Source organism: Panthera leo, chromosome A3 (assembly GCF_018350215.1).
Source record: "Panthera leo isolate Ple1 chromosome A3, P.leo_Ple1_pat1.1, whole genome shotgun sequence".
Classification (NCBI taxonomy): domain Eukaryota; kingdom Metazoa; phylum Chordata; class Mammalia; order Carnivora; family Felidae; genus Panthera; species Panthera leo.
In genome coordinates, this window is record NC_056681.1 from 118,737,326 (window position 1) to 118,752,038 (window position 14,713).

At 52.1% G+C, this 14,713-nt stretch overlaps 1 protein-coding gene across 3 annotated transcripts in view; it reads left to right on the forward strand.

The window, feature by feature from the left end:
• CIB4 (calcium and integrin binding family member 4) overlaps nucleotides 1-13,501 on the forward strand; it is a 50,148-nt gene extending 36,647 nt beyond the window's left edge. For all 3 annotated transcript variants that reach the window (XM_042933473.1, XM_042933475.1, XM_042933474.1), the window contains 4 exons: nucleotides 1,133-1,274; nucleotides 10,722-10,831; nucleotides 11,695-11,783; nucleotides 13,307-13,501. In XM_042933473.1, the coding sequence (XP_042789407.1) occupies nucleotides 1,133-1,274; nucleotides 10,722-10,831; nucleotides 11,695-11,783; nucleotides 13,307-13,337 (372 nt within the window). In that variant the 3' untranslated portion in view covers nucleotides 13,338-13,501. The remainder of the gene's footprint in view (nucleotides 1-1,132; nucleotides 1,275-10,721; nucleotides 10,832-11,694; nucleotides 11,784-13,306) is intronic.
• Nucleotides 13,502-14,713: the final 1,212 nt, after the last annotated feature.

Consider the following 14,713-nt stretch of genomic DNA (forward strand, 5'->3'; position numbering starts at 1 on the left):
AAGACTTCAACATACACATTTAGGGGAAGACACAATCCATCCATAATGCTGGGCTACATCCCAGGCTTTCTAAAATGGGATATCTGAGGGTGGGAGCTCACAATTCATGTTCTTAACAAGGACTTTAGATACCTCGCTTGCTCACAAAAGCTTGAGAGCTACATGGCCACCTGAGGTGACACAGAATGTTCTCCCTCTCATCTCGAATACATAGGAATATCAAATAAAACTAAACCATAGATTTTTTTTTACATTCATTCATTTTTGAAAGGCAGAGAGAGACAGAGTGAATGGGGGAGGGGCAGAGAGAGAGGGAGACCCGGAAACAGAAGCAGGCTCCAGGCTCCGGGCTGTCAGCACAGAGCCCGACGCGGGGCTCGAACTCACAAACCGTGAGATCATGACCTGAGCCGAAGTCAGATGCTTCACCGACTGAGCCACCCAGGGGCCCCTAAACCATAGATTTCAACGTGTAGCTCAGTTCAAAAGAAATGAAAAAGAAATTTTCATGTGTTGTAAATGGGGAAATCAAAACCAGATGGATACGCATTAGCTGTTGCTGGGAAAACCCTAAGGAGAGTTCAACAAGCATACAGGCTGGGGCTGGGGCTCAACTGTCCTTGAGGGAGGTAATAGGCCCTTTGGGTGCTTGAGGCAGAGGAACTAATCCATTTGCATGCAGCTTGGAGCCTTGAAGAGGTATCTTGTCAGTGACTAGAACAATCAACCAGAGATTTGTTTCAACTAATTAAAAATTGGGCACAGTTGGCCGTTCAGATCTACTATGTGAACTCACAGAAAGAATCAAATAGCTTTCTTGGCTGAGGTGCATCTAAGGAAAAAGAATCTGGGTCGGTTGAGGGGAGGGATCGGGGTCCTTTTAGAACACTACAGCAAAGTTGGGATCTGATAAGACCTGGCAGCAGGTAAGGAGAGTTTAGAACAGCCAGGACTGGGCCACTGAGCAACTGGGGGAAAGGAGCCCAGGTAAGTGGAAATGAATTAGGCAAACAGAAAGTGGAGGACGGTGCTAAAGTGGAATTTGCTGTGCTTGTGATAGATATGTGAGGGCCAGGGAGGCATGAACCTGATCCCGACAGGCCTCCTCACTCCTCTTCCTCCTTCCCTGCAGGTCAACCCTTTCAGAGACCGAATCTGCAAAGTGTTCTCCCACAATGATGTGTTCTCCTTTGAGGATGTCCTGGGTATGGCATCTGTTTTCAGCGAGCAGGCTTGCCCCAGCCTGAAGATCGAGTATGCCTTTCGAATCTACGGTGGGTGACTAAGTGATGGTGGTGGTTGTGGGGGGGGGGGGGCGGGAAGCACCATAGAGTAGACATCAATCTGGAATCCATCAACCTCAATTCATTGGTGGGATGATGTTCATTGGGATTCACTTGGGCGTTTATGGGTATTATCATCTTTCCTGAGTGCTATAACATGGTTGTGAATTACTACTTCAATGGATAGATGGATGCCCTACCCTCCATGCCATCAGAGTCAAACGGAGTCATTGGTGTTGATATTTCATGGTAGTAGTGTGGACAGGCCAGAGAAAGAGAGAGAGAGAGATTGAGGACTACATATGGGTATGAAGGAGCTAATGCTTGTTTGGCAGAAATTAAGAGATTTGAACACCAGAACTAGCTCAGCCACTGAATGGCTGGGAAGTATTGGGCAAATCACTTCACCTTTCTAGGCCTCAGTTTCATCGGCTTTAAAACGAGGTGTTTGAGAAAGATCATCTCTGAGGTCCTATGACATTTTTTTGGTCTCTGGTTTTGTCTGGGGTAGCCATAAAGCACTGCCAGAGTTCTGCTCGTCAGCAGACTTATGTGCCCTTAGCACAACTGAGATGGCTGGAATTCTCAAGAGAAGTTAAAAGGAAAGAAACAAAGAAATCTGAGAAGTCTTCAAACAGACCATGTGCAAGGCTTTAAGCTCATTGTGGCAACTCCTTGCTCCCAAAGGACTTGAACATTCAGGCTGGCTCAGTCTGGCATTTCCCTGTCTCTCTTTCCTGCCAGGTCCTCCTTGTCTCCGCACAGTGGACACCGTCTTATTCTTGCTTTGCCCAAGTGGACTTGGATAAAATGGGGTGGAGGAGGAGTTTTAAGCCTGATGGACCTGTGAGGGCTCAGGTTTCTCACCTGTAAAAAGTACTCAGTGATACTTTTGTATCTCCTATATCCTCAGGCTTAGTAGCCAATAAACTCCAATGAAGTCACAGATTCTCCTGTTGAGAATAGCTGAGTAAGTTCCTACCATATTGTCACTTCCACAGATAGCATCTATAAACTCAAAAACTACATATAAAAATCAACTACCTGATGGCACTAGAAAGTTACCAGAGGCAGAGAGTTGACACTTGGAAGGAGGAAATGGTCCTGGATGGTCCTCCCCCTCACTCTTTTCAAATTTCTTTAGCCTAAAGGTGGGCTTCAGTGAGGGGCATCATGCAGGACTGATAGAAACCCTAAATTTTTTCTGACTTGAAGAATCAGAGAGTTTGGGGCACTTTTCCCCCGGAAAGTGCAAATAGGGAGAGTTCATGAAAGAAAGCGAGAGAAAGGACCTCTAAACCACATATGCAAGGCAAACTCAAAGCAGCTCATGTAAGGATAACAGAACTGAGATTTTAGCAGCCACTGCATTTTAACAAGGTCCCTGGGTGATGGGGCTTGCAGTTTAAGTCCAGTCAATTTCCTGATAGAATTAAAAAAAAAAAAAAAATCAACACTCTTTGGAAGAATATAACAGAATCCAGAGTTTTTACAATAAATCATTTATAATGTCTAAAGTAGAATCCACAATTATTCAACATACAAAAATTTTAGAAAACCAGATATGTCCAAGGTATAATACAAAATTATTCAATATACAATTATAAAATAAATAAAAATTGATATATTCTCAAGAATGGAGCCTGACTCTGGCATGACCCAGATGTTGGAATTAGCTGATAAGTGTCTTAAAACAACTACTAAACCTTGGCCAGTTATATAAAAGAAATTCATAATGAAAGAAATAGTAGGGATTCTCAACAGAGAAGTAGAAACTATAAGAATCAAACGGAAAATATAAAAGTGAAAAATAAAATATATATCTAAAATAAAAATTCATGGGACACCTGTGTGCCTTAGTCAGCTGAGCTTCTGACTTCGGCTCAGGTCATGATCTCACAGTTCATGGGTCTGAGCTCCACGTCAGGCTCTGTGTCGACGCTCAGAGCCTGGAGCCTGCTTTGGATTCTATGTCTCCCTCTCTCTCTCTGCTCCTCCCCTGTTTGCACTCTGTCTCTGTCTCTCTCTCTCCAAAACAAAAGCATTGAAAATTTTTTAAATAAAAAATAAAATTAAAAATTCACTGAATGGACTTAATAGGAAAATTGAGATGACAGAAGGAAGAGTCAGAAACCTGAAGATGGTTCAATGGAAATAATCTAATCTGAAGAACCGAGGAAAAATACATTGAGAGAAAAAGGAAACAGAGCTTCAGAAACATGAAGGACAATAGGAAGATCTAATATATATTCAATTGGAATCTCGGAAGGAAAGAATTAATGGGAAAGAAAAGATATCCGAAGAAGTAATGGCCCCACATGTCCTAAGTTTGACACAAGACATGCATTTACAGTGAACTTCAAGCAGGGTTAAGTGCAAATGAAATCACATACCCAGATTTGGTTGACTCAGTGGCTCCCACCTGTTCACTAGTCTTCCTCCTTCCTTACCCCAAGTACTTCTGGGGCTCCGCGGGGAGGTCTAGCCCACTAGTTGCTGCCCCCTCTGTGTCAGGACTTGTGCCGCATGGCACTTGCTGTGCTGTCCCTAGCCTCTTCCGCCTCCTGTCCATACTCTTCTGGATGGACAGCTCTACCCGATGCAGAGCACCGGCCCAGGCTGAGTACTCTCATATTAGCCAAGAGTCTTTGGGTTGCAAGTATCAGGGACTTACCTGTGTGAAAGGCAGCTGATGAGGGACAGTAGTATATTGGAGCCAGTATATCCACAAACCTAGTGGATTTAGGTAACACATTTATAATCTCACAGTTTCTGTGGGCTAGGAGTCTGGCGCAGCTTCTCCGTGCCCTCTCTTAGGATTCTGCAAGGCTTCAATCAAGGCTCTGTCTGGGCTGCATTTGACTGGGGAGGAATTCACTTACAAGCCTACCCTGGTTGTTGGCAAATGCATTTCCTCATGTCTATGGAACTTAGAGCCCTGGTTTCCACTGGCTATGGGCTGGAGGCTGCCCTCAGTTTCCAGAGGCTGACCCGTGCTCCTCACCCCATGGGCATCCCCTGACACGGCCACTTCCTTCTTCAAAGACAGCTAGAGAGAGAGAGTCTCTGGAGCCAGTGTGCTGGTAAGGTAGAGTCTTATACAATATTGTAATCACGGAAGGAATATCCCATCACAGTTGCCAAATTCTGTTGGTTAGTTATAAGCCACCAAAGGGATGTGGGGGTTATATATGCACAAACACCAAGAGGTGCAGGTCATGGGGGGGGAGGGGGGCACTAGAGCTTGTCCATCAGGAACGGCATGGAGCCCATGGTAGAACTGAAGCAGCCTCCCAAGGATGCAGCTGGCAAGTGGTCAGGAAGTGAGGCGGCTACTTTCTTCTTTTCTCTCTGTGGTTCCCTGGTCTCTCAACTCTGCTTCTCCCTGTGCAATTTCTCTTTCTGCAGACTTTTATGCTTCTGTGCCTATGGGCCAAAGATGAACACTGGTCCCCCATTTTCTCAGGAGATACTGATGGCTCAGCCAAACCAATGGTCTTGCTGCCCCAGGTTGGGTAAACAGCCTTGTCCAATCAACCACAGCCAAAACGATGCAGAGTCACCTAAATAAACCTAGCTCTAGAGCCCTGTTGCTGGGGGTGGGGACACTTCTCAGAGATGGCAAAGTGTAGGCAGAGCAGATGTTCCCAAAGATGTCTGCCTCAGCTGTCTTTCCATGGTTTCCAGAGCTAAACAAACAAAAACACCCAAGCCTTCAGGGAGCTACAAGAACAGCAGGTTCTCTTTAAGCTTCAAGGCACAGGAGCTAAACTGTGTTCAGCTCAGAAGTAGGGAGGATGTCCTCACTCCCAGGAGGTCAGACTGAGTGCCTCAGGTCAGATCAGGGGTCAGATACCACCTGTCCCCCACACTGTCCTTGTATCTTCCTCCAGCCCCTCTCCCCAGGCCCCCTTAAGGGGTTTCCTTCCTCCTTGAGCTCAAGTACAAAAACAAAAAAGCGCAAAGCCTTCATGCAAATCAGCTGTGCAAATAGATGCCTGGGGACTCATAAACTCCAAGGCTTCATCAGATATACCCAGACAAATCTGAATTCTCTCTGGGCTCAGAAGATCTGTCGCCTTACAGAGCTGTCAGCAGGATTAAGGATGGGACAAGTGAATCTCGGAGCCCGGTGCTTGGCACGAGGTAGCGGCTCAGTACGTTGAGGTGGTAATGGCAGCACTGAAGGCAGAAGGGGAGGAATAAAAAGGAAGAGGAGACAAAAAAGGAGAAGGTGGTGGCGGTGATGCCGTGGTGACCCTTGGTAGCCAAAGTCCAGAGACCTAACTCGATGCTCTGACTGACGCCTTGGTCCTCCACTTGTGGTCCATGCACCAGCAACATCAAAATCTCCAGGAAGCCTGTTAGGGACGCAGCGTCTCCGGCCCCTCTGTGCACCTGCTGGAGCCGGGTCCACATTTTAACAAGACCCCCAGCTGGTCCCTCCACATCTTAAAGTCTAGGCAACCCTCCTCTAACTCATTGCTTCTCAAACGTGGCTGCACACTGCACACTATCTGGCGTGTTAAGACCCACGGCTGCTGGGGCCCCGGCTGCGGAGATCTGATGTAAGGGTGTCGGGTGTGCCCTGGTGGGTGGGCGGGCTTTTGTAAAGCTCCCTGGGTGATTCTAAAGTGCAGTGGAGTTTCAGACCCACTATACCAGGTAGGCCTGCATTCAGTTATATGTAAGAGTGTCCATGTTAAAAACAAAAGCCTGGAATTAGGGTGTCCAGAGCCAGGGGGAAGTAACCAAGGGTCTGGCTCCTCTGAGCCATCTTTAGTATGGGACTGTCGTCCTTATCATCACAAGATGGTTTCTGTGCCTACAGACTGTGTCTTCATTCCCGACAGGAAGCTAAAGGGATGGGAGAAGGGATAAGAATCAAGTGTACATTCAAGGGCACAGATTAAGTTGACTCTTCTTTAACGAGTGTCCTTGGACGCCCCACCCAGCGGCTTCATACTGTGTTGTCCAGAATGACGTCACACGGCCACGTATAGCTGCAAGGGAGACTGGAAAGCTGAGTATTTTAAGCTGAACACGGTGTCACCCTGACCGAGAATTGTGCTGCTGAGAGTCGGAAGGAAGGAGTGAATGACCATCAGTCAAGAATCCAGCACCGGGGATGTACCTGCTGGGCTCCACTTTCCGCTCTGAGGGACATTCCTGGCCTCTAACAGGTCCACCCCCGGCCCTCTCTGGAGGGACTTTTCACCTGCCAGAGACCAACACCCCAGCGCTGCCTTCCTGTTCCATCAGCACAGCTTCCATCAGATGTGAACGACCCTCAGGCAGGTGCCAGAGTGCCAGCGGGAGATCCTCCCACACCGCCCCAAGATCTGACACGGAACCAAGGGCCGGGAGAGGCCAGGGAGGCAGGCTCAGTTCTCCTGGGAAATAATGGTGGAAGCGTGCCCTTCCTCACTCAACCACATGGGCAAATTTCTGTAAAAGTACTTTGTAAATTGCAAGGAGTACCATGACAGACAGGTCGAGATGACGATGGCAAGAGTGCTCTGGGGGGGACCTGAAGGCGGGGCCCCAGCTCTCCAAGCCGTCTAACCTTCCCGTTGTCGGGAAACAGCAAGAATTAGAGGTGGGCCCTCCCCCCCTTCTCAGAGCGGCCCAAAGCTGCAGGTCTGAGGCTGCCGAGTCTGCATGGGCTGGCCAGCAGCCCAGAGCTCTCAGCCCCCACCCCTTTCCCAGGCTGCTGTGCCCTTGCACCCCCAAAGGAGGGGAACTGTCCAGGACTACATTCTACTCTAGCAAATTATTCTGTTTTCAGATGGCCTGGGACCAAAGCCATGTCACTTTGCTGCAGTCTCTGCATATGGGACCTGGGCCAGCAGGACGCCCGGGGACACTGCGGGGTCTCTGGGAGAGGCTGCGGAACTTCTTACCAGCAGTGCAATGTCACTGCGGCTGCCCACTCCCTCTGGTCCGGGTGCTGGTCCGTCCGCCCCTCCACCTGCTCCCAGCCATCACCCACCATGGGTGACAGCACGGCAGCACAGGGAGAGCCTGGATGAACGTCTCAGGCCTTAGCCTCCAGTTCCTGGGGCTGATAAACAGTTGGCCAGGGGAGAGCCACCTGCTTCAGAAGGGAGGTGGTGAGCTGTACTTTCCATATCCATATCCTGTCCAAAGAAGACAGACAGAAGTCTGGGCTCTAACCCTGAAGGAGCCTGGGACATCGGCAACCTCGCCCCTCCATTCTAGGCCCAGGATAGCTCTAGCTTTCATTCTTCAAAGTGAGATGTTACACAGTTTCCGGGGTTTGCGTTTTTAGTGTTTAACAATCATCAAGTGGCATAGAACTGAGCCTCTGCTCTAATACGTGCCTTCTGTCCTGGGCGTCTTCTGTGGTCCAAGCCCCATGCCGGATGGCTTCCCTGTAATTGCATCTTTATCCTCCCTTCCTAGCATCGCCTCACTGTCACGAAGGGCTATGCTTTCTCTTTAAAGACTTCCTGGAAGTTGCTTGTGTCTCGTTGGCCAGAACTCTAACATGCGGGGCCACAACTAGCAGCAAGGGATGCTGGGAAATGTAGTGTTCATTTTAGATGGTCATATACCCAGCTAAAAAAATGGGCACTTGAATACCATGAAAGCAGTTATGAGTGATTAAGACCGCAGACGGCCCGCAGAGTTGTACTGCCTGGGTTTAATACTGTCTCCATCGTTCATCAACGTGTGACCTTGGGTAGTTCATGCATTCACTTACTCAAGAAATATTCGGTGAGCCCTTACTCTGTTCCAGGCACTGTTCCTGGAGCTGAGGACACAGTGGTGACCAAAAAGACAAAACCTTCTGCCCTCCAGGAATTTACATCCTAGTGGAGAGAAATAAAGCTAATAGGTGAAATATACAATGCGTTAGGCAGTGTTCTGTGCTGGGAGAAAAATAAAGCAGGGAAAGGGACAGGAAGCGTAATTTTAGGCAGGTTCTGGTGAGAAGTGGCATCTCAATGAAGACCCAAAGGATCCCTGGGTGAGTGTTCCAGGGAGGGGAAGCACAGTGCAAAGGCCCTGGGGCAGGATCGTGCCTGCCTGATGGGGAAAGGCAAGGAGGCAGAGTGAGGGCAGGGTAAACCTTGGGGAGCACGGTCAGCACCCGGGGCTTTCTTCTGGCTAGAGATGGGAGGCTGTGAGAAGGGGTGCTGAGGGAGGAATGTGGTACAAGGACCACAGGCTGCTGAGTGGAGAACAGACTGAGGGGGGCAGACAGAGAGGAAGCACACTGGTTAGGGTGCCACCAGGGTAATCCTGGAGAGAGGTGACGATGGCTGGGCCATGGTGGAGGCAGTGCGGTGGGGAGGTCATCAGGCTGGGTCCACTGTCTCTCCAGGGAGGAGCTGGGAGGGTTTACTGACACTTTAGCTGTGGGGAGCGAGGAAAAGACGTGGTCCAGGACGGCTCCAAACTCATTGGCCAAGTGATCGGAAGAGGGGAGTTGCCCAGTTGCCAGGAAACACACAGCTGAGAGCAGCAGGTTTGGGGACAGGGAAGAGGGAGGCACATCAACAGTTTGGGTTGGGATCAGTTGAATCTGAGGGACCTATCATACCTCCAAGTGGGGAGGACAGGAGGGGCCGTGGATGGATACATGTGCCTGGAGTGCAGGAGAAGCCCAGACTGGAGATAGATATTTAAGACAAGAGGCTGAAATGAGATTAAGGAAGTAAGTATGGTTATTTAATCTCAGCGTGCCTCACTTTCTTCATCCGTGTTCTGAGGATTAAATGCAGTAAATAGAAAGCACTTAGATCATTGCCTGGCACATCTGTGTTTGTCGCGGTGGCCGCTGTATCTGCCTAAGTTTACTGCACTTACACATGGCTGACAAGTGGTTCAGGGACTGTGCTGGGGTTCCCCTCACTCGGCATTCAAGGCTCTATGCAGTTCAGCCCACCTTCCACACTTAACCTCTGACTCTCTCTCCCAGACCTCCAAGCCTCTGCTCCCCTCACCCCAGACTGATCACTCCGGTGCTATTCCTTCTCTACCACTGTCCCTAGTGACCCTGGCACCTCCTCTAGTGGCCATTTCTGTAGGTCCTTCTCTGCTGCCTCTTCCTCCAAGAAGTCTTCCTCATTCACACCCCCAACCCCAATCAGACATGAACTCGGCCACCTGGAAACCCTTGGAACCCTTGGGAAAGCCGTTCCTCTCTCCCTGGAGCCAAGCCACCCAGGTGCCCAACTGTCTCCCCTGCACCCCAGGACTAGAAGCCCCAGGAACCAGTCTGGTATATCTATGTGCCAGAGCTCGGGGATGGGCACCCAGCAGGCACCCACCGTGTCCGCCCACTATACCTGAGTGAGGCCGTGGTGAGAAGCACGTACCGCAACGGGAAGACAAGGCAGTCCTTGGCCACTGGTGCCGAGGACAGCAGTCCAGGAGGACAAGTCCTACGTGAGAAGCTGCTGGAGCTTGAGGAGGGAGCCATCCTGGGCCTGAGGTGTCAGGGAGACTTCACAGGGAGGCCAGGGAGAGCAAGCTCGGGCTGAGTCAGAGCATCCCAGTGCTTGGAGGAGAAGGGGGGCCCTCTCGCCAGGGGGGTGCCTTCTGCAAAGGCCGGAGGCAGGAATGCTCTGGGCCTGTAGAGAAGACCTGCACTGACAGGACCAACGACACCCTTCCAAGGGGTCTCTGTAGGAAACCGGGTTAAACGCACCTTGGCGGTCCAGTGTTCGGGGAGCTGGTGTAATGCCCACGTTCCGCTGTCGTTGACATACAATGTTATATTAGTTTCGTATGAGTGACCCCTATTTTTGAGCTCAAAAAGGAGGACCCAAGGTCTGACAAGGCTCAGGGTGCCCCCTGGAGTGGAAACCGGGCGTTATCCTCGGCGCAGGTGGGGCAGGCGCTCGGGTCACGCCGCGCAGGGGCAGGGGCCGGGACCTGTGCTCGAGTCCCGGCGTCCTCCTGCTCCTCCGTGCCCCCGGCCCCCAGCCACCAAGCCACCTACTGCCTTGTGAGCTGTGGGCTGGAGTTCCCCGCAGCACGGTGGCTGAGGCCGGCTCGGGGCCCAGGCCGGCTGGGTCCCCGTCCCCGCCTTGCACGTGCTGGCAGGGGAGGCCAACATCTGACGCCTCTGTGCTCGTGTCCTTTTGGTAGTGAGACCAAGAACAGGTTGACTGTGTAGATCCAGTGACCGAGAACCGGTGAAGCTCTCAGGATACGTCTGAGCGGGTAGCGTGCGCTCACTGAACGCTCAGTACCGTCGCTATTTCTAGCGTGTTATTTAGCGCTGCTTTCACCTACAGCCGGCCCTGCTGCCGTGGCGCCCTCCCCTCTCGCCCGCCCAGGTGTCACCAGGGGCCAGGCTCTGGGCCCGCCTGGGACAGCGGGGCTCCGGGTGGCCACGGCTCCCTGGACTCCTGGGAGGCCGAGCAAGGCCCCCTCCTCTCACGCTCTGCCTCCTCCCTGCAGATTTTAACGAGAACGGCTTCATTGACGACGAGGACCTACAGAAGGTTGTCCTCCGACTGCTCAACAGCGACGACGTGTCGGAGGACCTGCTGACCGACGTCACGAACCACGTGTGTGCCCGGGGGCTACACGGGCTGGGTTGGGCCAGGCTATCACCCAAAGCCCCTGGGTGGCAGGCGGGGCGAGGTGTCCTGAGGGACGGGCACACGGATGTAGGCAACTACCCCCTAAGTGTTTGTCTTTCCGCCAGGATCTTAACTCCCTTCCGGGGTCCCCAAGAGCAGGTGCCCGAGCCACCCACACTGCAGTCACCGCAGGCAGGTGGCCCAACGGAGGCTTAGCATCAGATGGACACATCACAACGTCCCCCGGCCCACATTATCGCAGCACAACACAATGTCCGGATGTCCTACAGTGACAGCCCCCAGTGTGACAGGCTGTGAAAACAGCCTCGTGAATCTGTTTGTCCTAAGACCATGAGAACCTTCAAGTGCTTTTGGTCTAGGTCGAAACCAGAAGCAAAGATAAAACCAGGAGGGGTCATCACTGCCTCCTCGACCTGACTGGGCCCCTTGCCCTACAGAGCCCCTGCCTGTGTCTGGGTGACAGGTGGGGGTGGGGGAGGCCACCCTGTTCGCCTCCATGCCCATTTCTACTGCCACGTTTGTGTTAGAGGCACCAAGGGGACTCTTCCACAATGAGACCAGCCCATGAGGTCCCAGGCTTCAGCGCACATAAGCTTGAATTTTCATGCCCTTGTCTGGGGTGGGAAGTAACAAGCGTGGGTGGTGGGGAGAACACCTGTCTCGCAGGGGGTCCCGGGACTCGGATATGTGCCGGGCACTTAGCAGAGAACCTGGCCTGTGGCCGCACTTGGTGAGAGGCACCCCTCCCCCCTCTGCCTGTGTCTCCACGTCACTTTCTCACCCTGGGCCCGTCTCTGCTCTCTGGCTCCTCCTGTACCCCTGGCCAGGTCCTGAGTGAGTCGGATCTGGACAATGACAACATGCTGTCTTTCTCAGAGTTTGAGCACGCGATGGCCAAGTCTCCAGACTTCATGAAGTAAGGTGTTCCAAAGTGGGAGGTGGCGGTACCCAGCGTGGGGTGGGGGCAGAAAGGGCCAATGGGGAGCCCCCGTCTTCCCAAGGGGGTCATGAGTGTCCAGGATACTTGGCCAATTCTTTCAGAATTGGCAAAAGTGGGGCTTCTGAGAAGTTAGGTGCCCTAAATTTCTAACCTTCAGAGAGAGGGAGTGGGGTTTTAACCAGCAAAGGCAAGGCTGCATTCCCGGCTTTGCGAATGACGTGGGTGGTCCGGACGTGGGTGCTGCCCATGTATAGCTGGCCTGGCCCACCGGTGTCTTCTCCCCAAGCCCAGGGGGCTCCGGGACTGCCTGGCGGTGGTGGCCTTTGCCACTGCCCATCCTGCTCCCTTGTCCCAACAACTCCTGCGGTCACCAGGAGCTGGGGATTTGCATGGGGGTGTGAAGGTGCTGGTTGCAGAGCTCAGAGAAAGCTCGAGTATTTCCAAACCTTGTTTCAGGCAAAGGGGCCTTAACGGTCTTATATCTTGGTTCAAACACCCTTAAGATGATTGGCCAACTCCATACTGCCCAGGCCACGTTTAACAGTCTTGCTCGGATCCTTCCAGTATCGGGAAAGATCCCGTGCCCCTGGGAGGCAGCCCCTTCGTGATCGAACAGCCCTGTTGGAGTGCCCTCCTTGTGTTGAGTTGGCATCGGTTTGCATGTGTCTGCTGCTCCCGGGCCCTATTCTGCCCTTGGTCTCACAGTCTAGGTGATTTTGAGAGCAAAGAATGCCCACTCAGGATGGTTTGACAAAGCAATTAGAAAGGACAAAGACAGCTACACCTCAGAACACCCAGCCAGGAACCGGGAACCGAGGACAGCATGTTTTCTCTCTTCTCTGTGCCTCGAGTCTCTGCCTCTCACCTCAGCTCCCCTGCACTTTGCTCTACGTGCGAATCGGCAATCTCTGCTTTGTCTGACACGAGGCCGAACGTGGCCTCCCCGCAGCAGTCAGGTTTATATCTCCTGGGTTCTGAATGACCCTCGGCCACTCCTAAGTAGTATCTCTCGGCTCTGACTCCAGATTCCCAGAGAGAGAATCCAATTGGCCCGATGACTCTGGTCAGGTGTCCACCCCTCTTCCCACCACCTGGCTTGGGGACAGGGCTCTCCATTCTGTCATGGCTGCTATGGGGCTGAGGCTTGGGCAGACCCTCTGAAAGAGGGTCCCCACCTGGAACCACCCCAACTAAGGGTAATTTCTCTCCTTCCATAACAGCCCAGCACATTAGTGAGGCCAGAATCCTCTCTTCCTTGACTTTTTCTTTGAATCTCTCCCGTTTCTTTCCATTAGTTTTGGCACTGTGAGGTTCTGACGCCCTTTGCTTTCTGGTGATGCTAAAAGGAGCATAAAGAGGCCTTTGGGTTGGCTTGTGACAGCTGCAAGCTGGCCATCTCTCAGACAGAGGGACATGAGGCCAGGGCCATTACGAACCCAGAAATTGGAGGGTGCTTTAGATTTGCAGCTCAAGGTGGCTCATGGGATGCTTTCCCTCAGCTCCTTTCGGATTCATTTCTGGGGATTTTGATGTGGCTACAAAGACCCGATCTGGCAGCCTCAAGGGGGAACGACTGGAACTTGGAATTCAACCCCCTCCAGGCGCTGGGGGACTTTGATCAGAAGTACGATTCTGTCCCTGTCCCTCCCTCACTTCTAGGCTATTGTTTATTCAATAAAGCAGAAGAAAAAGCCTTTCCCTTGCCCCATCGGTTCATCTTTTGACTACGGGATCGTGTAGAAGTGCTTTTTGTTAATAACCCCTCATTCTGGCACTTAAGCTTGCCAATGACCGTGAAAACTGGATGACCAGTCTTCTGGGGGACAGGGTTCAAATTCCAACACATGTCACAGCAGGGACCAGGCCAAATGGACTGAAGTTCACCAAGAAAATCTACATCCTCCCCTCCCTTCACTGGAGCCACCTCCCAGCATCCTCCGGGGCCAATGTACAGAGACGTGTGTATAGCGGTCACTCCAGTCAGCCTCTGGCTTCCCGGTCCTTGTCAAGGGAGAAGACATCTTGGCCCCATTTGGCACCCCCAGGCCCCGGGATGCGACAGCGTGTGACCAACAACTGGGATTTATTTGTTTTGTATTCAGCCACATCCTGGAATGGATTTGGCCACCACAGGGACACTTTGGGGCCCAGCTGGTCCTGGGTCACAGGAGCAGCCCCTTATAAGGCCTCTGAGAGCCGACAGATGCTCTAACAGGCACATGGTTTTTCCTGTTTACATCATCCTCTGGGGAGGTGTCTAAACACTGGCTCCCAGGGGAAGGGCTGTTTTGCCCTCACCTGAACCTACAGTGGTGTCTTTGCCTTTCGGTCCTGACTCACCCACTCAAGAGGTAATAGATTTCCCATTGATCAATGAAGTCCCTTGATCAAATCTAAGAGGCACTGGAATGTTGGAGAACTCTTGTCCTGTGGATACACACCTGGCCTGAGGTCCCCATCCCAGATCTTGTCTATCGAGGGGCTGTCACCCACATCCCGTCCCCTGCCCCAGCAGGTCTCCCAGGAAGTGGGGAGCAGCAGCTGGGCGAGCGCAGACACTCCAAACCCCCAACCTCACGCACGTGACCTGGGAACCCATTCCCCCGGTTTCCTTGAAGAGTGGCTTAGTCGGCATCACTCCTTCGTGTCCTATTCTAGAAGCAGCCCCGGGGGTAGATGCCAAGTCAACCTGTCCATTCCGGTCTGGAAAGAATGCAGAAAGTGGTTGCTTTACACAGATCATCCTCTCAGGCACACAAGGTCCTTCAGCACTGTCTCATCCCTACTCCCCAGTCTCCACATGGGCCACAAGCAAATTATGTAGCGGAAAAACTAGGGCTTGGGTCAAAAAAAAACTGGGCCACTTCTAAGCTGTGTGAGCTTGGGCAACTTTCTCAGCCTCTCTG